At 42.1% G+C, this 24,831-nt stretch overlaps 3 protein-coding genes across 4 annotated transcripts in view; all 3 read left to right on the forward strand.

Moving 5' to 3' along the window:
• Positions 1-8,937, forward strand: part of AHRR (aryl hydrocarbon receptor repressor) — a 116,015-nt gene extending 107,078 nt beyond the window's left edge. The window contains exon 10 of the mRNA XM_050938182.1: positions 7,702-8,937. Within this exon, the coding sequence (XP_050794139.1) occupies positions 7,702-8,821 (1,120 nt within the window). The 3' untranslated portion in view covers positions 8,822-8,937. The remainder of the gene's footprint in view (positions 1-7,701) is intronic.
• Positions 1-24,831, forward strand: part of LOC127043896 (dynein axonemal heavy chain 5-like) — a 644,537-nt gene that overhangs the window by 146,702 nt on the left and 473,004 nt on the right. The window lies entirely within an intron of this gene.
• LOC127043926 (uncharacterized) overlaps positions 22,496-24,831 on the forward strand; it is a 57,026-nt gene continuing 54,690 nt past the window's right edge. For both annotated transcript variants that reach the window (XM_050938209.1, XM_050938210.1), the window contains exons 1-3: positions 22,496-22,612; positions 22,955-23,032; positions 24,514-24,613. In XM_050938209.1, the coding sequence (XP_050794166.1) occupies positions 24,536-24,613 (78 nt within the window). In that variant the 5' untranslated portion in view covers positions 22,496-22,612; positions 22,955-23,032; positions 24,514-24,535. The remainder of the gene's footprint in view (positions 22,613-22,954; positions 23,033-24,513; positions 24,614-24,831) is intronic.

A 24,831-nucleotide genomic window follows, 5' to 3' on the forward strand; every position in this document is an offset into this window, starting at 1 on the left:
CAGGGTAGAAGAGGTCAAGGGTAACTTTGGTGAAATTCAGGGTTGTACCCAGAGTCAACGCAAACAAAAAAAAAAGTGGGGGGGCTTGGGTCCATGGATGCCTGGTCTGCATTATTATATGCAAACTCAACATAGACTCAACATCCTGGTGATAATTGACATAGCATTGCAGGTACTGTTCAAGGATCTAATTCACCTTCTCTGGCTGTTCAACTGGGATGGTAGGTGGAGGTGTGGTATGTATGTATCCTCAGTAACATAGTTTCATGCTAGAACCAGGAAGTGAATTGTGGCCCTTGATTGGAAGTAACGTGATCAGGGAGGCCATGGAGACTGACTATTTGGTTTATCCATAGCTGGGCAGTTTCCACAGTAAAGGGTGGACCGGTGCAAAGAATTAAGTGGGCCATCTTGGAGAAGTTGTCTACCACAGTCCAAATCTGGTAATTCCATGATGAAAACTAAGGCAATGGCTGTTTGGGGTCAGGATGGGTTTTCCAGAGGTTACGAAAAGTTGCAGGGTTCAAGGTTTAGTTCCTTGACAGAGGTGCATACATCGCAGGAAGCCTGCATTGAATGCCTGCATTGAGGGGCACTGTGACATTACCCAGGATACAATTTGGACTGTTGAACAGCTGTGTCCTCTCAATTCTCCACGCTAGGGTACCTTTTGTATTGCTTCGCTGTGAGAGTAACCACTCCTGGTCTGCTCACATTCTGCCTCCAGCATGTAAATTGCTCCCAGCTATACAGTATGAATGCTATGGCCAACCACTCTTGAATTACACTGCAGAACAACAGCAAATTCCCAGTCCCAGATTTTCCCCCAGAAATGTGTTTCTTGTACTGTCCAGCCCTCTCCTGGAAAACGCAAGCTCATATAAAGTACATCTTTTATTAATAGAAAATGGTACACAAATTCTGTTATCGCAAATGGATTTTCCCAAACACTTCCATTCAAACACACTGGTTTAGATAAAACAATAGTTTACTAACTATAGACAAATAGATTTTAAGCGATTACAAGTAATGAGGCATAAAAGTCAAAATTGGTTACAAAGAAATAAAAGGTAAACTGCAACCAATACCTGACAAGCAGCTAAGTAAATTCAAAGCAAAAGTCTCTCTCACCCCATGCATCAGCAGTCTTACTGGCTGAAATCCTTTCAGACAGGATCCCTCCCTCCGTCCAAAGCTATTTCTTTGTTCCTCAGGTGTTGCGGCTGCCAAGGATAGAGAAAAAAAGGAGGGTTAACTTGGGTCATCTGTTCCCCATTCTTATACTTTTCTTCTTCTTTGAGAATCATCTCCAGCTCAGGTTTAGGAGACAAGAAGTCCGTGGGAAGCTGTTTCTTTGCCAAGATGTAAATTTTTCACTCACACCCTTTTTCCTGCAAGTTAACCAGGTGATAGTTCATTTGGTTTCATTGTCATCCAGCTGAGGCATCTGCTTCCCTATTGTTTCCGAGGAACGGGTTTGTGGCTGCTTTTCTAAACCAGGAACATGTCTCAGTAATGTTATACCATAGAATTTTATAACTTTACATACAATGTTGCTGCACATATTTTACCGGGACAATAATGATCAGCAAATTGTGAGTTTTCAAATGATGCCTCACAAGCCATACTTTGTACAAAATTTATCATAGTCTTGATACATGGGTAGAGATTGTCACAGGCACATTTGAGGCCAGCAGAAGACGAAGGACACTTGGCTGTTAGAGCACCCAAAGTGTCCCATCAGTGGGGAGTCATGACATAACGGTACAACAGCCACTCTTGCTGGACCCAGGGGAATGTAAATACAGTTATTTGCAAAGGTGGTTACCTCCCAGGTGTCATGTGGGTCTTTGTTTATGTCAGATAGTTCACTGAACGGAATCCCTGAGGCAGAGACAGAACAGATAGTGGCAGAGAGCTGCATTAAGAACGTTTCAAGGCTTGAGAATGTGGGTCAGTTGCTGGCTGAGGTGTTGTGGGTTGGGACTATATTCTCCCTTTTGGGGCAGGGCATTGGCCTTGCCATGTTTAGTCCTGGGGCAGTATGTAATGGTAAAGCTGAATCATGAGATGAACAAGGCCCAATGGAGCTGTCATTGGTTCGAGGCCTTAGCCCTGCAGAAATACTCCAGGTTTTTATTGTTGGTAAATATTTGGACTCGCAGATGAGCCCATTCTAAGTAATGTCACCATTCCTTAAAGGCAATTTTGATTGCCAGAAGTTCTTTACCTAGGATCTCACAGTTTTTCTCTCTGTGGGTAAGTTTTCTAAAGTAATAGGTGTGTGGGTGCATTACTTGTTTTTGGGAAAGAATCAGGCTGGAGATGAACTCCAACAAAAGTTTGGATGACACCTGGGTGGGCCAATATGGGAGCCATAGTGAGGGGTGCAATTTGCTTCAAAAAATTTGGCATGAACCATCAATAGAAATTTGCAAAACCCAAAAACCACTGTAGGTCATGTACATTGTGGGGTGCTGCCCAGTCTTGGACCGCCTGGAGTTTGTGCAGGTCCATCATGATTCCCTCTAGGAACAGAATAAAATCCATGAACTCTTGGGACAGCTGGTCAAATGCACACTTCTGGAGCTTGGCATAAAGACCATTGTAGCCTGTCCAGAACAGTTCGGACATGAATGGTATGCTTTTCAGCATTGTCTGAAAAGACCAGTGTATTGTCCAGACAGACCACAGCGCACAATCCAATATGTCTCGTAACACATTGTTAATAAAATGTTGGGAGTTTGTCAGCACATTTGTCAGCCCTAACGGCATCACTAAATATTCAAAGTGGCTGTAGCAGGTTCGGAAGGCAGTCTTCCATTCATTCCCAGCCCTGATGCACATGAAGTTGAAGGCTCACCAGAGGTCCAGTTTGTGGACATGTGGCCCCTATACAGTCCAGTAATTCTGGAATCTGGGGTAGTGGATACCAGTTCCTGATCATTATCTGGTTTAAGGCTCAGTTGTCAAGCTAGAGTTGGAAACTGCCATTTTTTCCCTTGATGAAGAGGACCAGTGCACCAGCTGGTGAGGTTGACTTGAGAATGACCCCCCTGGCCAGGTTCTCCTGGAAGTATTTACTTAGCACAGCTAGCTCAGGTTCTGACATGGCATAAATCCACCTGAATGGTATTTACGCTCCTAGCTGCAATTCTGTGGGGCAGTCACAGTCCTGATGTAGAGAGAGGGTTTCTGTGAGCTTCTTTTCAAACACTTTGGCATGGTCATAATATTTAAGATGGAGTTCTGAAGTAGGTTTGATGGGCATCCCTACTTTGGTGATCATCTCCACCTGAAGCCCCTGAGTGCTGGGGCAATGTTGATTTACTCCTGAAAATACTGCTTACAGAATTTTGAAGGGAAATTGCCCTCCTGCTCTTACCAATAAATGAGGTGATTATGAAGAGTCCTCCAAGAAAAGCCAAGAATCAGAGGGGAGTGCGGGGATTGAATGATGCTGAATCAAAATATTTCTCAGTGCCCCTGGATAATGGCTTCCAGGTGGACTGTATTTTTGATCATTAGACCTGAAGAAAGATGGGAGCCATCAGCCATCAATATTTTCCATAGGTACAGAGCGGCTTTGTGTCACAAAGGAATCTGCAGGGCCTGGGTTGTCACTGCATCTATGAAATTGTCAGCTGCTCTTGAATCAATGAGGGTTCATTAGATGGGAATCCATTGGGGGTCTCCAGGGATGCACACTCAGATAGGCACCTGCAAGTGGGAAGCCCCTGGATGGAGCTGGGTGCATGCCCCAGGCAGGACTGAGGTACAGGGGAATTCTTTTTTCACACAGCCCAGGGCAGTCCTTCTTACTGACCCTGAAGTGACTCATTTCTTGGGTTCCTTGGAGCTTGCACAGGACAAGCAGAAGGTTTGCCACAATAGAAGCATAAGTGGTGCCAAGAGAATTGCTCCTTTTCTTTGGGGGTGAGCTGTCAATAAGCCTGATCCACCTGCACTGGTTCAGCAAGTGAAACAGGCACCAGTTAATAGTACGTGGATGGGGGCTGCAGGGACTCTCATTTTCCTCCCTTAATTCCTGTAACTGAATATCTATGTGGACGGAAAGGTCAGTGAAGGTGTCCAGACCCATGGGCATCTCCATGTGGCCAGTTCATCTTTGATTTCCTCCTGCAGACTCCACCAGAACTGGTACTGCTGCACTGTCTTGTTCCACTCCATGGTCACAATGAGATGATGGAAATGGGCCACATAGTAAGCAACAGTTACCCTGCCACTGCCAGAATTTCATTTGAGCAGCCTTGGCCAAATCGCTAATATAGATTGGAGGAAGGCATTCCAATTTGACAAAACTGCTGTTACTCTCCAGCAAGTGGGAGGCTCAGTCCAACACCTCCCCCATCAGCAGGCAGATTACCAAGACCAAGACCATGTTGGCAGGGTCAGAGGTGTACATCTGGGGATGCAACATGAATAGAAAGCAGCATTGGTCCATGAAACCCCAGAATTGCTAGTGACTCCCATCGAATTGCTATGGTAGGGGTTCTGTGGGCCCAGCCTTTCTGTCCCTCCACCCAGTCATTAATTTGAATTGAATGTTGAATTGAGCCAATTAAGTCTCCCAGAATTTTGCCCTCAAAGATACTGCATTTTTGCATTATTTGAGCTGGGACAACCCCCTAGTCTCTCCCCTTTGGGCCCTGTGGGTTATAAACAAGGTAGAAAACAGTTGAAAATGTCTGGTCTTACCCAGTTCCTCTGGCTGGCCCAAGTCCTCATCCATGTGGCTGCTTTCCACTATGGTCAGTGACCCTTTGATTTCCTTCTAGAGCTGATTTTTTAAATCCATAAATCCTTGATCCAGCTCATCTCAATTAGCAAGTTCCGGATTAGCTATAGCTTGCTTAGTCTTCATTGTTTTATGGAAAAACCTCTGGTCTATGTCAAGTTAGATTGCTGGTCACCTCACCAATCCATTTTATCATTCTAGACTGGGAGTTTTGCAGCTGGAATTCCCAATCAGTCCAAATGCTTTGTAGTTGTTGCACCAACAGAGTTTTCCCTCTGCCTGCAAGTCATCTTTGAGCTCTTTCTGGTAAACCTCCAGATGCTGCTTTAATCCCTGTTGTGAAGCCTCCAGCTCCTGTTTCAGGTCTTGTTTTAAATCATGTCAGTCCTGTTATAATTCTTGATGACCTCTTTTGCTCTCTACAAGCACCTCCATTATTTGTTCTGTCTTAGTTCAGTAGGAACACCAGCTCATAGTCTCACTCCTTGGAAACTGGATCTCACTCCTAACATCAGTGTTATTCATTTCAGACCTGTGCAGCTAGTCAAAGTTTAGGGCCTTGGGGATTTTCCAGCTGGATGCACAACTTGATGCAGTCTGGTAGTTTCTTTGATGCAATCTTGTTTATTTACAAACCATGTACAAAGTTCTGCTTCTCCAAGTGCAGGAGAAACCAAGAACAAAAGGAGTAGTTTCTTAACTCAGAGCCTCAAGTCTCTTTAGCCAATAGACTCAAAAACTCTCTACCTTTCTCCAAGGTCGCACTGTGCTCCTCAGCTATTGGTTGGCTTTTTTTTTTGCCTCTGCCTTTCTCTGTGTTCTTATCTGTCACTAGTTTCTATGTGTTCTCTCTTGCCATGTGTACATGTATGTGTGTGCACAGACAAAAAAACAATACTCAACAAAAAGCCACTCTGCCTACGCAATCCAAAACTCCTGGGTGGGCTCTATTAGCCCTTCTTTTGGATGTGGCCCCTTAACTGTCCCACAACTATCTTAAGTGAAGAGTATGTTCACACATCAATTTCAACGACGTTTTAATACAACCTGTAACAAAATTTAACCCCACTTGTAATGATACGAGCTGTATCTTTCCCACTTTGGCTGTCCCAGGGCTGGGAAGCAGGAGAGGAGGCAGTGGGCCTCTGTACAGATAGCTCTTGCTTCCTGCATATGCCCCAGAATAATTTCTAGACATCTTTCAGCTGTAGGGGGTGGATCCCATAATCTTGCCTATGAAGAGAGAAACCCCATCTCTCCCCAAGGAATCCCTCTCCCAAAATCTCCTGCAATCTGTTACTCCAGTCCAGAGAATGAATTGGACCATTAAGAAGCAGACTCAAGATGACTTCTCTTCTTGTTCAAGTCTCCATTTTTGTGTTTGTTTTCTGTGTAATTTAGGAAACTGATACATATTTGGATGCCTTTGTTACCCAGTGGATAGTTAAATACCTCTATTGAGCATGGTAATCATGTGGCATGGAGTACCATGAGCATTGGTCCATGAAGTTCCATTCTTATTGTCCCCTAGCTAGACCAGCTGGGCTGTAGCAGATACTCAACTGTTGTTTTTGTATTTTGTTCATCACCACTTGCATCCTTGCTCCACAGTCTGCCTTTTCAAAATGTGCAGTAGCTTGCTGGAAATGTAAATTTGTTTGCCATAAAATGGCATCCTTTCCCCCATTCTCCTCCTACCTATATACAAATACTTCAGTATAATGCTTGTCTTCATGCTTTATTTCAGAACAGTCCCATCTTCTGCTTTACTTTTTACATTGGATGTTAGGTTTTCCCCCCACTTTTCACTGATTTCTAAAAGCTGCTGTTGCTGCATCATATTTGTCTTTCTTCCTGAGATGTTAATATTTAGCAGGGGGTTGAAACCTATTAATATTATAAATCCATATTTACAACTTCTCTGTCCCTCCTTAATCTGTTTGTTGTAATGTGACAGTTTCCACATTATAACAGCATGGGCTCCCCCTACTGGGGATTCTTGTATTGAACCCATTCTCAAACAAATAATTACAAGTATTGAGCTAAGTAACTAGCTTCTGAAATCCCCATCAGTTTTCTCTCTCTTCCATTTTGAGTTTCTAATTCTGATACCACTTGTCCCCAAACCAGTTTGGCTCTGTACCTTAAATAACTTGGATTCAGTGTCTCACATCTTTCCTCTCTGATTAATCAAAGTCCCAAGAATTACTATACCTATTATCCAAAACCTAAGGCCAATTTTTTCATAATTTTGTGTGCTTCAGGTGTAGCTAGTAAGAACTAAGGGATCGCAGCACCTCATAAAATCAAGCAGAAGACTTCTCAAGCTGGACACATAAAAATGGAAACACCCAAATTCGTGAATGCTTGGGAATATTAGTCTGGACACTTCCTCTGAGCACTTCTTTCATCTCCTACAACAAACTGTTCTGAAAAAAACACACCTCTGCAGCTCTCACTCAAACCACTTAAATCAAAAAGTTCCTAACTAAGTAGTACTATTTCATTTAAACTATTGTGAACTCTGTTTTATTCCACACTATAGAAACCATTCTGTATACTGGTATACTATGTTGAATAAACCATTCTGTATATTGAAACCATTTTTCTGCCCAGAACATTAGGGTGATTTTTTTAATGAAAAAGATAATAAAAGTACAACTTGTTACTATTTTATTTAAGGTAATGGTAAAAAGTGGAATGGAATTAAACATACATACTGTAGTTTAAATGAGATGACCTTGCACTGTGTGTATGCATAGTATAAATATGGAATACATTATAAGATTATTTGGTATGAGTATGAGATTCCTGCATTACTCAAATATGAATGAAACTTCTATCATAGCACTCCATTCTATATTCTACGTGGGTAACACACAGTACGGGAAAAATATTTTAGAAACATTTGACTGACTGACTTTTTCTACCTTTATTGAAAGGGAAGAAGATGTGCACCTGAAGGTACCAAAGAACATCACAAGTTTGAAAGGACACAAGGAAGCACTTAACTATAACTGTGCCATTGAAACTTTGGGACAGATGAAGCATCTTAACTGGACAGCTGTAAAAAATGAACAGGATAGCATCAAAGTGAAGTTTGAACCTAATACAAATGACAAGTGTTTCATGCAAGAGGAATCTCTCAATTCTAACACATTACTTTTAGGTATCCAAAACAACTGCAACACGAACAACATTTGGACTTTAAAAAATTCATCAAGTTCTTGTTCTGTAAATCAACGCATGAATACATGTCCGAGCAGAAAAGTTGGACCGTTCTGCAACAGAGATCAAAGTCTTTTAAATTTAGCATCAACCTGTCCTTCCCACTGGGGTACTACAGAAAATTGCCAGTCTTATTCAGGCTTACAGCAATTTACAGTGGAGAACTACACTACAGACCCTGTGAAATTACAGCATCCACTGATGTACCCAGAAACTCTATACAACACAGTATTTCCTCTAGATATGCCCATCAAAACTGAATATGATTCTGATTCTGAAAATGTAGCTGATAGTTACATGATGTCACAAAGTCGAGCCTGGCTGGATGAGAATGGTATGGTGAAAAAGCAGCTGATTGGCTACCCTAACATGGTGCACCTTAAAACAGAATCGGACCTCAGTGAGCAACTATCTCCTTGTCAAAAACAAAAGCACTGTGCTTACACACCACACAATTGGCAATGCATTGTAACAAATCGTACCAACAATATGAATAGAAACAGATCATGTAAAGGGTTACATAACAAAGAGATGACACAGGTTTGCCCCCAGAACTCTGCATGCTTGGAAAGCATCCATGACTTTCAGCGTACAGACTTCTACAATCAGTTCTATAACCCCAAATCAGGAGAAGAAAAAGAGCAGAATAACCAGATTTTTAAGATGCAATGTGAGTTTAAAAATCCCTGCTTGGTTCACGCAATCAAGCGTGAATCCTCAGATTCTCCATCATTGTCTGATAATGGGCAGGATGGAATAGAGATGATCTTCCCTGAAAATGCATTAACGGGTCCTATGCCTCATAAAACAACTGAATGTACATTTTTACAATAGATTTGTAGCATCTGGAATATTTATGATATTGAAAAACAAGAAGAAGTTGTAGATTATCTTCCTGTTGGACTACATGAGTAACTACAATTAAAAACCAAAGAGAAAAGATTTTAAAAAAAATTACTCTTTTTGGTGATCTTTGGGAATGGGGTGAAGTAAAACTACAGATATCATTGCAAAGTGCTAATTCAGACTTCCTATAGCTGTACCAGTTTAACTTTTTCAAGCTTCCTCTTTTATCTGTTGTATATCTGACTGCATTATTAACATCTAACTGTATCTTCCTCTTGCCTTTATTCTATTGTTCATGGCATGATGTGGGTGAAATCCTGGCCCCACTGTGAAGTCAATGGCAAAATTCCTATTGACTTCACTGAGACCAGCCTTTCAGCCTGTGAATCTAAGGTCTATATTTTTATTTTTAGTTTCTCCAGTAAAAGGGATCAGCTATTGCCTTCTCCCCACATTAATTTAATCACCTTCAGGCAAGGGCTTCTCAAATCACAATTGCTTAATTTATAGGAAGACCAGTATAGTGGTAGACTCAGGGACTCAATCTATTTAGCTTGACAAATAGAAGGTTAAAGGGTGATCTGATCACAGTCTATAAGTACCTACACGAGGAACACATTTAATAATGGATTCTTCAGTCTAACAGACAAAGGTATAACATGATCCAATGGCTGGTAGTCGATGGTAGATTAATACAGGCTGAAAATAAGGTGCAAATTTTTAAACAGCGAGAGTAATTGACCATTGGAACAACTTTCAAAAGGTTGTGGTGGATTCTCCATCACTGGCAATTTTAAATCAAGTTGGGATGTTTTTCTAACAGGAATGCTCTAGGAATTATTTAGGGGACATTCTACGGCCTGTGTTATACAGGAGGTCACACTAGATGATCACAATGGTCCTGTCTGGTCTTGGAATCTACAAATCTGTTAACTCAAAATCCAGTCACCTTACAAAAACGAGCTACAATTATTTTCAGCTACTGTACCTCTTCCTTAGTTACCCTGACAATTTTTATGTTTTACAAATCACATTTCCTATATTAAAAATATTAATCTCTCCCTGTTGCTTTTTGAAAGATCCACATAAAAAACAGGAAAATTTGACTAATTATCCATTATGCAGGAGAGATAGTGACACACAGAGTGTTAAATTCATACACTTACAAAAATTGTGTTACTTGTAACATTAATTGGAAAGAAAATCGGACAATTTTTTTAAATTTGATGATGTCTCTTTAATTTGTCACTGTGCTGTCACCTGACTTCATGACTAGTTCCCATGCCAGTCTTCAGGTGATTATGGGAACAATTTTTCAGAAGCACCTAGGAGTACATCTGCACTGCAATAAAAGACCCACTGGCTCAGATCAGCTGACCTCGGGCTCACAGGACTTGGGCTGCAGGGCTATAAAATTGCAGTATTGAGGTTCAGGCTCATGTTGTAGTCTGGGCTCTGAGACCATGCAAGAGAAGTGGGTCTCAGAGCCCAGGCTCTAGCCCAAGCCCAAACCCAAACATCTACATTGCAATTTTTAGCCCTGAAGCCCAAGTCCTGTGAGTCTGAGTCTGCTGACCCAGGCTCTGAGACTAAATTCCATGGATTTTTTATTTGTAGTGTAGACATGCCCTAAGTCACTTAGGTTCTTGTGAACATTTTGCCCTAGGTCCTTTCATGTAGAAGGTTGCTGAGTTATTTTATTTGTACTGAAAACAATATAATGCAATCTACAACTTCTATTTTGTTTTTTATTGTTCGCTTCCTGCACTACTGTTTTTAAATTGCACTATTTCAACTTTAAATCACTTTCCCATATATAAAAGGCATATTATGAAGAAAATGCTTAGATGTATTTGTGATTTTTATAAAGCTTAGAGTAAACATTTTCTTATTCAAAATGTTACAACTAGTTAGAATGTTTTCATTTCAGTAACTGCTAGTCAGTAATGGCGAGATTGATAACTGATGACAATCTGGCCTGAGTAAGGGGCAGCGTGTAGTTGCATTGCTCCAGAAGTACAGCAGGGATGTTATTGTGACTCAGCCTCCTGGAGGCTGCTCTCTGCCCCACCTCTGTTCTCTCATCCGCAATACAGGTAGGCCACACGAGGAAGTAAGGAGCACCTTGTGCCCTCTTATATACCTGCACTGGCACAGAGAGTGACAATCTTGCCCTCATACTCTACTCTTACAATAACTATTTTGGGACTAATTCAGATTTGAGTCTAAAGAGGGTGTAATCCATACCTCCATCTGGGTCTCAGTGTTCATGTTTCCTAAATTTAGGATCCAATCCCACAACTTGTTCCGCACAGACAAAACTCTGCATCCATGTGGAGCCCCACAGTTACTGGGGTTCTGTATGGCTCCTAGGATCCAGGGGCGGCTCCAGGCCCCAGCACGCCAAGCGCGTGCTTGGGGCGGCATGCCGCGGGGAGTGCTCTGCCGGTCGCCGGGCGGCAGGCAGCCAGCCTTTGGCGGCTTGCCTGTGGAGGGTCCGCTGGTCCTGCGGCCCCGGTGGAGCGCCCGCCGTGGCATGCCGTCGTGCTTGGGGCGGCGAAATGTCTAAAGCTGCCCCTGGCAGGCAGGCTGCCTTCCGCAGCTTGCCTGCGGAGGGTCTGCTGGTCCCGCGGCTTTGGAGGACCTCCGCTGAAGCCGTGGGACCAGCGGACCCTATGCAGGCAAACAGCCGGAGGCAACCTGCCTGCCGTGCTTGGGGTGGCAAAATTCCTAGAGCCGCCCCTGCTAGGATCTGTCCTTATGGAACAAGTTCCAGGACTGGGACTACAGACTTTTTTTAGACTCCTTTAGACTAACTTACTTAGACTCTCTCCCATTTACCAACAGGTAACTCATACCCTGCCTAACACATCAGTTCTGAATTTGACCCACTGGACCTGATTTTCGACTGCCTGGCACCTTGAATAGTCATTTAAATCTGTGCAAAGTGGGCGTCAATTTTACCAGCTCAGAATGGTAGCCTTTTACACTTACTTTGCGTAGATGGAAATGACTACAGCAGGTGCAAGGTGGGTGAGATAATATCTTCTATGGGACCAACTTCTGTTGGTGAGAGAGACAAGCTTTCAAACTATACAGAGGTCTTTTTCTTTATGTACCATAGAACCTCAACGTTACAAACACCTTGGAAATGGAGGTTGTTCATAACTGAACAAAACATTATGGTTGTTCTTTCAAAAGTTTACAACTGATCGTTGACTTAATACAGCTTTGAAACTTTACTACGCAGAAGAAAAATGCTGCTTTTAACCATCTCAATTTAAATGAAACAAACACAGAAACCGTTTCCTGACTTAGTCAAATCTTTTTTTTTAAATTTTTCCCTGTATTTTTTTAGCAGTTTAACACAGTAGTATCAGTAGTATACGGTATTCCGTTTTGTTTTATTTTGTTTTGTTTGTCTTTGCTGCTGCTTGATTGTGGTTCCAAATGAGGTGTGTGGTTGACTGGTCAGTTTGTAACTCTGATGTTCATAACTCTGAGGTTCTACTGTAGCTCAAAAGCTTGTCTGTCTCACCAACAGAAATTGGTCCAATAAAAAATATGACCTCACCTACCTTGTCTCTCTAATATCCTGGGACCAACATGGCTACATACACTGCATACAGAAGGTGCAAGGCAGTAGAGGATCAAGCCCACTGAGACTCAGTGTAAGGGAATCTAAAAGGGTATAATTCACATGAAGAGATGCCAGGAGGCAGGAGTATAGCAAGAAAAACAACTCACGGGAGGGTATATAAATGTGTTAGTTAAAGTAAACCAACATTTTCAGGCTCCTAGGTGTGTAAATTACACCAGTTTACACTCCTTTATGATCTGAGGGAGCCTGAATCTAAATTAGCCTCCTTTTCATTAACTTGCATCACCTTAGAATTTGCTCCACTGGTTTACAGCTGAGCTGTTATCAGATATCTCATATATAGAAACTGAATATGGTATTTATCAATGGAATTCTTTCTAATGTAAATCTTCACACACATACAACAATCATAACAAATGGCTCTATGGAGAGCCTTTTATCCTCTCCATGGACAGGGAGAAGTAAATGTTACAACTAGTATATGAAGATCGTTTCTTGTAAGCCACAAATAATAAATGTTAAAAGAGGCAATAAAAAAACAAAGTAAGAATCCCTCACTATGGGAGTGTATTTGATGTACAGACATCTTTCCTGCCACAGTTGATGGGCATTTACTCATTCATCAAGCACAGAATAGCCCAAGAGCAGTGGCTCTCAAACTGTGGGTCAGGATCCCAAAGTGGTTCATGACCTACGTTCCCTCCAAGCTGCATGGGTGTGCAGCTGCCTATTAAGCCCCACGCAGGGGCTCAGGGTTGCTGTGGGGAGAGATGCGTCTCCCTCAGCACAGACCTGCCAGGACAGGGAGAGGCACCCCTCCCCTGGCCCCAACACAGACCTGCCCCGGACTTTCCATGGCCAAAGGAGAGAAGCCCCTCCCTTGACCTGGCCCAGGCTGCTGGAGCTGCTGCATCCTGGGAGAAACACCTCTCCCACTGCCCTGAGCTGCTGCTGCAAGAGAGGGCTGCAGGGAGTCCTCTCTCCCTACCGCAGCCCCAGGCAGCCTGCACCCCCAAATCCCTCATCCCCAGCCCCACCCCAGAGCCCACACCCACTGCACCCCAACCCTCTGCCCCAGCCTGAGCCCCCTCCTGCATCCCAAACCCCTCATCCCCAGCCCTACCCCAGAGTTTTCACCCCTAGTCAGAGCCCTTATCCCCTGCACCCAACCCTCTGCCCAAGGCCTGAGCCCCCTTCGGCACCCCAAACCTCATCCCTAACCCCACCCCAGAGCCCACACCCTCAACCAGAGCCCTCATCCTCCCACACCTCAACTCTCTGCCCCAGCCCTGAGCCCCCTCCTGCATCCTGAACCCCTCATGCCCAGCCCTAACCCAGAGCCTGCCCTCCCAGCCAGAGCCCTCCTCCCCACACCCCAACCCTCTGCCCCAGCCCTGAGCCCCCTCCCATGCTCCGAACCCCTCGGCCCCACCCTGCCACATGAATTTTGTTACGTGCGCTAATACGAAGGTGATGTGTCACACATCACCTCCGTATTGGTGCACATAACAAAATTCATTCCACACATGGATGTAAAAACAGAGGAACACCGGTCGTGACCTGATTGTAATGGGATTACCAGGACTGGCGTTAGACTTGCTGGGGCCTGGGGCAGAAGCCAAAGCCCAAGCCCCACCACCTGGGGCTGAAGCTGAAACCTGAGGCCCACCACCCAAGGGTGTCTCTTAAGATTGTTAAAGCTCCCCATTAAGGCCTTATCTTTACTGGGGGTTTGCCTGTTTCAGCCATCTGTGGCCAGCCACCAAAGTAAGTACAGTAGTGCAAATCCCTAATGCAGATAGGTTAAACCTCTATAAGCCATTATTTATGCAAATACAACTACCCTGGTTTCAAGCAGGGGTAAACTCTACACATGCAAACAGTGATTCTGCCTGTCTACACCAGGGGTTTGCACTGATGCAGTTACATCAGTGATTGAAACTGAGGCGGACCCCCAGTGTAGACAAGACCACAGATAAAGGCCCTTCACTTTACAGTCCCTGGCCACCAAAACAGAAACTCATTTTGAAAGCTTGGGACAACAGTAGGACTGTGCTGCTGGTAAACTGATTTTAACAGATCCTCAGTTTGGGGATTTGAATATTCAAATGGCAAAATGGAAGGATTGGAGCCAAGCTCTTATAGAAAAGACTGCCTTCTTGGAACCTGTTTTAAACATGGTAATGAAATGCACGTCTCTTCACTCTAAATACAGATCATTAGACTATATTAAAAATTGAAACCTGAGGGTTGAGTCTGGACCGAATGGGAAGTGCCAGAAACTTGTGCACCTGCAAATAAAATGTTGAGGAGGACTGAGCCCTGAAATCTTGAGGTTTAAAGGACCTGTCTGGTCTTCCCTCAGATCCCTAGCTCTGACATTAATAAGTGAAGGCATCAACCAGGAGGTAAGGAATATGCCCTGTGGATAATTTAAGCCCTCCTTAAACCAGATGTTGAAGCCACAGTAGATCTTTAGTAGTGCAGTACATAGGTCTTGTGCTGGCCCTCAGCTCAGGGTCAAATTTCACCCATCACAGGTATCTCTTAAGAAAAGGTCTCACAATGGATTTTATACCCACTAAATTGAAACAGCTTCAGATAATAGTTTTCAAGGCTTGTGAATATATTAATTCTCTTGCGTGAGGAAAAACTACACCTCGCTCAAAGTGTTATATAAATAAAAAATAATGAAGAACCGAGCTATCTGTCCTTTGCCCTCCTTAAAATTAAAGTTCCAGTTGGAGATGGAAAACTTCACTTTTCTGATTATGAGGAAAACAGACTCAGGCACAGCTTGTAGAGACTATCTCATTGGAAATATTGGAGTTTTTTCTCTCTTCTAGGCCTTGCAAGTCTGTGTATGAAGTTAGATGTGTGGATATGGAAGCAGATTTCAATAACTTGCACCTTAGGAGGAAGAGGTAGAGACTTTTGCAGCTGGTCAAGCTGAGGCCAGAGGCACAGAGTTTTTATTTACTTGAAGTAGACTGAAGGCCCAGAGCTCCCACCAGATCAGCACATTCCTGATCAGTGCCACTATATTGTGAATATATCTTTATATATAGCATGTTTATATACACAGAGTACACATCATCATTGTAAATACTTCTTCACATAATATTGTCATAAAACTTTAGTAAAATAAAAAAGAAACAAATTTACTATCTTTTCCTTTTTATTCTTCCTTCTCTCCCCTTTCTCACTCCATTTTTTTTGGGTCCAACTTGTCCCCACTGTTTCCAGGGACAGCATTTTCTTCCATGCTAATCTTCTGGATTTTTAAACTTTTCAGATTTTGTTCTCTCCTCTTTTCTCCAGACTTCTTAAAATATGATTCTGCTTTTCTCCCCCTATTTCACCTTGAGTTGGCTCTTTTACACATATCTAATATTTCTTAGTGTACATTTTGTTGTAGACCTACACTCCAGTTTTCTTCTGTCCTTTCCCCTCACACTTCCTGAGTCCCTTTCTCTCTCTCCCTACGCAAGTCCACCTTCCCTATTTCTGTTCCCAATCTCTCTCTTCATCCCAATTTTCTCCACCATTCTTTGCTATTCTACCCCTGCCTACTACTCTGTTTTACATATTCTAAGTCAGTGGTTCTCAAAGCCAGTCCACCGCTTGTTCAAAGAAAGCCCCTGGTGGGCCGAGCCGGTTTGTTTACCTGCTGTGTCTGCAGGTTTGACTGATCGCGGCTCCCACTGGCCGCGGTTTGCCACTCCAGGCCAATGGGGGCTGCGAGAAGCGATACGGGCTGAAGGATGTGCTGGCTGCTGCTCCCTGCAGACCCCGAGCAGCGAACCGCGGCCAGTGGGATCCGCAATCGGCCAAACTGGCGGACTCGGCAGGCAAACAAACTGGCCCGGCCCACCAGCGGCTTTCCCTGAACAAGCAGCAGACCAGCTTTGAGAACCACTGTTCTAAGTCACTCTCTTTTTTATTCTTCTTAACCCCTGCAGTAGCTTTTCTCTCTATACCCTAGTGTTTCATCAATTCCTCTACCTCAGCAGACTCCTTGAATTTCTCTCCTTCTTAATCATCTGAGAATTTCTTCGGAACCGACAGCGTTAGACTAAGATTTACATTTTTCTATTATTGTTTCCTTATTTATTTTGACATTGTTATTACAAGACATTAAACATAAATCAGTGGAAAGAGAAGCACTTTTTGGAGAGAACAAGTTCTGTTTTGGGTCTTCAGCTATGTGAACTGAGCACTTAGGCACACATTTTGCTGTAAAATCTGCCATACAAATCTCAGCAAATGTCCTGTCTATATTTCGTGGTCTGCTGTTATTCTCTATACCAAACGCAAAGTCTATTGGAAGTATGGCATCCTGAAGTCTTCTGTGATTGTATTAACACACCTACAGAAAAGGGGGTACAGTATTTGTTTGTTCCAAAGTGGCTGATAGTTTTAAAAAATGCTTAAATCACATAAATATCTTAGAATTGTTATTAATATTTTGGTGCACAAGTTGATGCCAAAACCTTAAAATAAGTCTTTAATCATGTGAGTAGTCCCTTCACTCTAGAAGGACTACTTACATGCTTTAAGTTAAGACTGCTGGACATATTTGTAGGATTGGGGCCAAAGTTAATTTAAATTACCTGTACTTTTCAGCATGTGCACATGAACAGGCATTAGAGAGTTATCTATCTGTGAGTGTTTTCACATCAATCAGCTAAACAAGAGATCCTCATACAAAATGTAATGGTCAGGAATGTTATGTAGATATGTAACGATGCTTGGACTTTGGGTCCATAAAGCAAAGAATGAATTACAATGAGAATTGCATAAGATACTTGAATCTGTGACAGTATAGAGCACAACAATGCCACCACTGTGGTAAGTGTGAGCTTGAAACTCTAGCCTACTCCTTTATTGTTCATGAATTTATAAAAGAAAACTCTACCCCATTCAGGTGAGCAACGTAACATTTCAAAAGAGAAGACAGCTTTTGGTATAAATTAAATGAGAAGCATATCCCAGTTCATGTGGCATTATCTTTTAAAGTCTTGTGCTTCTGGAATGAACAAAATGTGTTCAGTTTGCGTTAACTGATAGCAATATTTTGTGAATACACACATTAGAATGGAAATTGTGCAGATATCTGAAATAAGTAAAATGTGAGATGAGCAGCAACATGTTGTGGTATGCAGAATCCATGTCTGTAAAATAAGAAGTATTTCACAAATTATGACAGCAATTAGGCCCAGTGGCTGATTCCAGTTTCTTTACATATAGTTTAATTTTTTTGTTGCATTTAATAACTCTGAACAAATTAATAGTGATTTGCACAAAGAAATAAATGGGTAAAAATACAAAATCATTTTTTTAACATATAGGCTCAATTACTTCTTCTGATTTTTAGAAAGATGAAGTAGATTTAAGACAAACTTTGATTTACAACAGCCAGGCTCCCCGGTATTCTGTGACCACAGAATTCACCATGAAATTCATTCCTTGCCCAGAGAATCGTACTCTAGAATCCAATTTTTTATTTTTTTTCTAGAAAATTAACTTTCTAAACCTTGTGACTGCAAAGGAAACCTTGAAAACATGGTCTTAGTGTAAACCAGTGCAGTATTGCCTGCCTCATTTTGTAGCTTGAAACAATAGCTGTGTGTGGCATGAACTGGCCCTGTGTATCTCATCTGAACTCTGAAACCTTAGAATAATAATTTAGATATCAACATTGACTATTTTAACTGCTGATTATTTGAGCAGAAACAAAATGTGGCTATTGTACTGATCTTGTATTATTCATTTTTATATTTAATTAAAACCCTACATTTTTTAAATTTAAATGAAACGGTCACTGAACTTCCAGTCTGCCACAGAATCCCAAAATGTTGCTGCAGAATTTAGGTTCGATCTCCTTTTCCTTCCCCCTGCTTTGTTAAACTACGCCTTAGGGAATTCTTAATCTCCTTCTCTAGCCTAGCATTTTGCCTTCAGTGTGTTCCTTTGTTCCCTTTATAGTCAGCAGTCCTTTATTTCTGATACATTCCTTAATATCTCTGGTTAAAAGGAGATTTTTAAGAAACAAGTTAGACAACAACACTCTAACTACTGCTTCAGTTTTAATTTGACTTTTCTTAAGTGCTTGACAAAGTAACAATCTCTCAGTTCTCCAGTCAGTGGTCAAACAATAATCTCACTGACAGTATTCAGTCTAGATTTTGTATATTGGTCACAGGGAAGAGCAATTTCAGTTGTATATAGTTAACAACCTCCTCTACTGAGGTGGCTCTTCGTCCCCATTCTCCTTGAGTGCAGAACAGCTTCTAAACTAACCAGGGAACTTTGGTACCTTCCTCAAATTATTCTGCTCTTGTCTATTAAAAGGCCCTTTATTTCCGGGATGATTTCTCCTCCTGTGGCCTTGCCCTTGGGCCTTTTCTGTCTACTTTCTCTCTCTAATCTTATCGCTAACTTTAAACTTAGGTCTGATCTACACTTAAAAGTTTTGCTGGCACAGATATGTTGGTCAGGGGTATGATTTTTTCCCCACCCTACTCAATTACATTGGCAAAAGCCCACTGTATAAACTGGTACAGCATACTCCACTCAAGGAACTGGTTTAAACTATCATGGCTAAAGAACTATCTTTCCGATACAAGCTGGGAGGTGTTTCCAATATAGCGCTACTGGTATATCTTCACTGGCAAACCCTTTCAAGTGTAGGCAAGATCTTAGCTACCACTTTTACACTGCTAGTATTTCATTGTTCATGGAAAGTGAACCTCTGATGATAAAGTGCACCTCCCTGTCGAAACACTTTGTCTTGATCAAATAAACTTGGGATTTTATTTTTACTTATTTCAGCCAAATATCAGAGTGAAGTGTTTCTCTGGGGCAAGAGAAGCATCTTTACACCTAACACCGTTGCATTTCTTTATGTTGCTCTCCTGTTACCTCCACTGTCCTTAAATTTGGCAACATTCTTAATCCCAAACTCTCCTACTTCAACTGTTTGTCTGCAAATCTGCATATCACCATCTTTGAAACTGTTTTTGCCTCTACTGAAATCTTCATCCACCCAGTAATCTTCTCACAACCCTTTGCAACTATGGACTCTCCTCAGATTTCATCAGGTTTAGAATGTTGCTAGCTTCCTTTTCATCCATACAAACACACAATCACCTCATTGATACCTTCAAACTACTCCAAGAGCTTCCTGTCTTTTTTCAGGCATCACTTCATAGCTGCTTTCCTTTCCCTCTAAGATATTGCTACAGCTTTCCTATGGACTTTTTCTTTGTCTACTCTATTCTTTGTTTCATCCATTCACGTAACACTAGTGTTCTCTATATACCTTCACAATCATATCACATTGTTTTTGATCATCTTATCACTGTTGATGCAAGAGCTTTCTATAACACTTACCATCCGAAACATGCTTATTGTATCTATCAGCCTCGCACAGTATTTTCAAACATCTAAGAACATTTCTTCTCTTGCTATTACCTGTCAATATCTTTTCTTTTACTTTTTATTTTTACTGTGCAATTATATATTTTAATTATGTAAAGCCTTTTAAGAGAGAATGTATGGAAGACCCTACACAAAATAATGCATTGTATTGTATTTTCAGGAAGGCCATTGTATGTTTCAGGATTGGCACAAATCATGAAGAACTATGAAAAGTGTGTCAATCTAGCCATACATAAGGGGCTATCTTTTGGCTACATATTACTTACAGGTATAAAACAAAACAAAAAAAAACACTCACACCCAGATCAGCAAAGAATGATAAAGTTTGGTAGAAGTTCTGCTGCCATAATAAGGTCCAATCACACAACCAGTGAATTCAAAAGACCCAATGGAGCAAGATCATATTCACAGAACGTAGAGCTCTACCAACATTTTTAGCCTAAGCACTTTTTTATTCAAAAGGATATCACATAGTCTCAGATTTTAGGGGACACAATTTTGAAAAAAGCATCCTTAACTGCACTAGCATTATTTGTAAAAGCAACGATTTGTAGATGCCAAGAAACACATTTGTGTACAAAATGGGCATTTACGTATACAATTCAGGTAAATATGCCATCTAATCGTTTTCTCTCGAAAATACCTATTTACACATGCAAATGCGGGTAGGACGCACTTTTGAAATTGTGCCTTAAATGTTTAGTCTGGGAAAATTAAACAGTAATCTTTTGATATGTTGTCTTAAAATAGTATATATTATGCTGCTTTGCCTACAACAATTGTAATGGACTGAAAAACTATATCAATAGCAAGCTAATTAAAAGCAGGCAAGAAAGAAATGTTTCATTAAAATGAAGTTACTATATTTTCTTCATTTTTAATACGTGTGTACTAGAATGTAATTTTGTACTTTTTCACACCGCTTTTAGAGCTTTCATGTGTATTTCTTAATTTATAGTTTGCATTTAATACTGTTGAGAAATGTAAAATTAACCATTTGATAATAAATATTTACTTTTACATGAAAAATAATCAATACATTTTCATTTCTCTCTTCTCTCTAAAGAATAAAAAGTCTATAGTCAAATTAGCAAAACAACAGCTCTTACTAAGTGGTGAATTCAAACTGCACAATGGCAAGCTGAATCTGAGACATCTTTGTTGCCTTTCTATCCTCTGGCAGAGAGCTGTATCATATTTGCATACCAGCACATACAGCAATCCACATGGACAGTTTGCCAGTAAAAACACAAGCAACACAATAGTATTGTAATAAGGTTGAACACTTTCTAAGGAGATAGCAGCAGAGATGTGTGTTCAAAATAAACACTGTGGATGGTAAGGATCCTGTGAGTATATCAAATCTCAATTTGTTCTCCAAATATTGAAAACTAAAAACTCTGGAAATATAATAAGCAATACTAGCACTTCCAGAAGGCTGGTTTGTGACCAGGAAATGAACTGGAAAGGTCATTGACTTCTGACAAATTTCCAGCAGCCAAAGTACATTGAAAATGCAAAAAAGCCCATGATAACTCAAATCTGAAGTGTGTCTGGAAGTATTCTCCTGCTCATGTCCCACTGAATTGAAGCCTAAATGCTGCAATAGCCTAGGCATAAGTTATTGGTGCAGAAACCAGTGCCAGGCCCCAAGAACTTATAAGGTTGGCTTAAAAGTCATAGTAAGTTATGGGTTCTTTTCATTTGTTTTTTGAACCTCTAGGGATCACATTTGCAGGCAAGCTTTTCTCCGTTAAGCATAGAGGCTAGAAACTTAAAAAGATTAAAGCTGAGATTCTCCCACAAATGGGACGTCAGGAGTTGGGGTTTTAAGAACAGGGCCCCAAGTACTAGGTGACTTGTGATAAAAGCGTGAGAGTTGGCAGCATTCTTCATTGTCAATCACATGCACCATTTTGACAATTTTAATTGCCGTTTGGAGGTCTGCCTAGAACTGATTTCTGTGTGTCTGATCATGGCAGTATCTGTGCCAACAAGCTACCAATAAAGCAGGGCCAGTGCTTCAGGAGAGCAAGACCTCCACTCTCCATTAAGGACTTCTTGGTAAAGTGGAGCAGAGCCAGTGCCAGCAGTGACCAAATGCCTGCTGGGTGTGCCTGGCTGCAGCCCCACGTCAGAGCACCGCTGGCTGCAGCCCCTGTCTCTGTTTGTGCCAGAGCAGCCTATGGAGATATATCTACCTCACAGAGCTAGAAGGGACCTTAGAAGGTCATCAAGCCCAGTCCCCTGCCTTCACTAGCAGCACCACGTACTGCCCCTGACACTTGTTTGTTTGTTTGTTTGTTCCCCAGAACCCCGGGTTCAGCAGGCCAAGGCTCAAAACACTGAGCTGCCCCTCCCCCCATACTGCGTGAGGGCGGCCACAGACAGACCCGCTTCCGGCCCCCGAGCCAGGAAGGGCCCTAGACTCGCAGCCCTTCAACTGTTGCCGCTACAGGGAGCGGCCTGAGATCCCGCTCCTCCTATTGGTTAGAGGCGTCCTCTCTCCCTCTTCTATTGGCTGATTGTAAGACTCTCTCTCTCTCATTGGCTGGGAGGGAGTCATACCAACCATCCCTCCCCCCTCCTTCTCACGTGCCGTAACCGTGCTCAGTCTCGCGGGTTCCGTAGTGAAGGGCGGAAGTGACGTTTAGAGTTGGGGTCCCGGATGTAATTGCGCGTACCGTGAGGCAGAGTCGCTGGGGTTTTCTTCGGGAGCGTCCCGGCGTCGGCCGGTGAGCGGAGCGGGGATGGGGCGCCCTGGTCTCATCGGCATGGGCTGGGGGGGAGTTCGGCCGGGCACGGGGGAGGGGCTGTGGCAGAAGGGCTGGGGGGGAGTTCGGCCGGGCACGGGGGAGGGGCTGTGGCAGAAGGGCTGGGGGGCAGGGCACAGGGGGGGGCTGGGAGAGGGGGCTGTGGCAGAAGGGCTGGGGGGCAGGGCACGGGGGAGGGGCTGTGGCAGAAGGGCTGGGGGGAGGGGCTGGGAGAGGGGGCTGTGGCAGAAGGGCTGAGGGGCAGGGCACGGGGGACTGTACTGGTGTCAGTCTCGTAGCTTACAGTGGCTCTTGTCTCTGCAGCATCCACGTTCCTCTGCCACCCTCTCATCTCCTCTGGCCTGAGGCTCTGAGTTCTACTCTCCTTTTCTCCCTCAGCTGGTGACTATGGCCTTTTTATATTACTGTGTAACTCAGTGGTTGGAAAGGAGAATCCTCCCACTCCCCAGCACTTTGTTCTCTGTGTTGATAATCTGAGCCTGCTTAACACCTCCTGACACCCATGCTAATAGTGGTGCCCAATGCACCCTGCTCTAGTACAGCTACTCACTCCCCACAGTTACAGTCCTGGGGGGGGGATGCCTATCATCTCTGCCACCACTCAAATGTGCTGGACTGATACCTTGGTCCCAATCTTGCTATGGTGGTGAAAGGTAGCTGTCACCATTGCCAGCTAGCTAGTTTTCCCTTGCCATGGGGCTGGGAGGTGTCTGCTGGGAGATTGGTTAGCTTTAGTTTCAGTGAATGGATGATGATTCTTGTTTCCTGTTAACTATCAAGCAGTGAAAATATTTCAAATCTGGTTGGCCAATGTACTTCTGAATTGACTATGTTAATGTTTCTTCATTGAGAAGACCGGATTTATTAAGCCTGATTAATACTGGCTAAATTTATTAATGCTGAGTAATAGTGGTATTTACAAATCACTATCTCATTTCTGATGTAGAAGAATGTGTAAAAGGATTGATGTTGAAAAGACACAGAAAATTATAACTTGCCGTTTATAATTTGTTTTTCTGCCTTGGACTTGAAAGCTATCAGCAACTGCCAGTTATGCTGGTGATCACCTTAACTGTAACACATTCTTGATACTTTTACTGATGTCAGTAAAACAGAATAAAATGCAGATAACTTGGCACACCGTTGTATGAAAACCGATTGAATGTGAGATATATTTTAGAAAAACATAGGCACCACGAATATTTACATGGTACTGAAATAAATTTTCAGCTAGTATAGCAATAAGTAATGTACTTTTTCTAGTGGGCAAATTTTATCATATTGAAATTAACACTTGAATGATGGGTACATATTAGATCATCAACTTAAACCTGGTTTTTATTAGTTTACCTTGCACATGTGTCCAGACACAAAGTTGCACCAGTTTTAACTAAACTGGTTAAACAGTCACATCTTTAATTAAAAAAATTGGTGCATCTTCTGTTTTCAGAAAAGCCCCGGTATAACTGAAGCAAGTGTGGGGATAGAGCAGTCCAGCGTTTTAAAGAAAATGAATTTAATGAATCGTGTTCCTCGTTTCAATTTGTAAAAGATTGTAAGCCATAAAACTACAGATAACTACAAAGAAGTGTATGTGTCTAAGATAGGTACAGTGAATAAGATCAAATATCTTTTAGTAGCTTGTTGGACTTTAACCAAATATTCATCCTTGTTTTTGTGGTAAAAATATTGCATAATTAAGACCACCATAGAAAATGCTTTTGCTTTGTGTTAGATGTTCTATTCAGATATTTTCTGCATTTCAGGTATCTAATAATTTACATATAGGCATTCTTCCACTAATAGTTTTAAGCTGAAAAAATAAATATGTAAATAAGATGTGAATTTATTGTTTTTTGAAGTGCTCTGATCCACTTTTACAAGATGAGCACCACCAGTGTGGATGATGCTAAACCAGAAGATGTTAAACAAGAATCTGAGAAAAAGATATTTTATTGCGAGGTGAGTCAATTTCTTGGTGTTTTTTTGAAGTATGGATTGTATAACATCGTTTTGTGTGATCTAGTGAGTACATTTTACTCCTGAACTTAGGTCTGTCATACAGTGCAGTATTATGATCTTCACTTGCTAGCCCCTAGTGGTCAAAGTGCAGGAACCAGGTAACTTTTTAGTAAGGTGGATGATGCTGGTAGCCTGCAAAAGAGCCAGAAAGCAAACAC

Source organism: Gopherus flavomarginatus, chromosome 2, assembly GCF_025201925.1.
Source record: "Gopherus flavomarginatus isolate rGopFla2 chromosome 2, rGopFla2.mat.asm, whole genome shotgun sequence".
Classification (NCBI taxonomy): domain Eukaryota; kingdom Metazoa; phylum Chordata; order Testudines; family Testudinidae; genus Gopherus; species Gopherus flavomarginatus.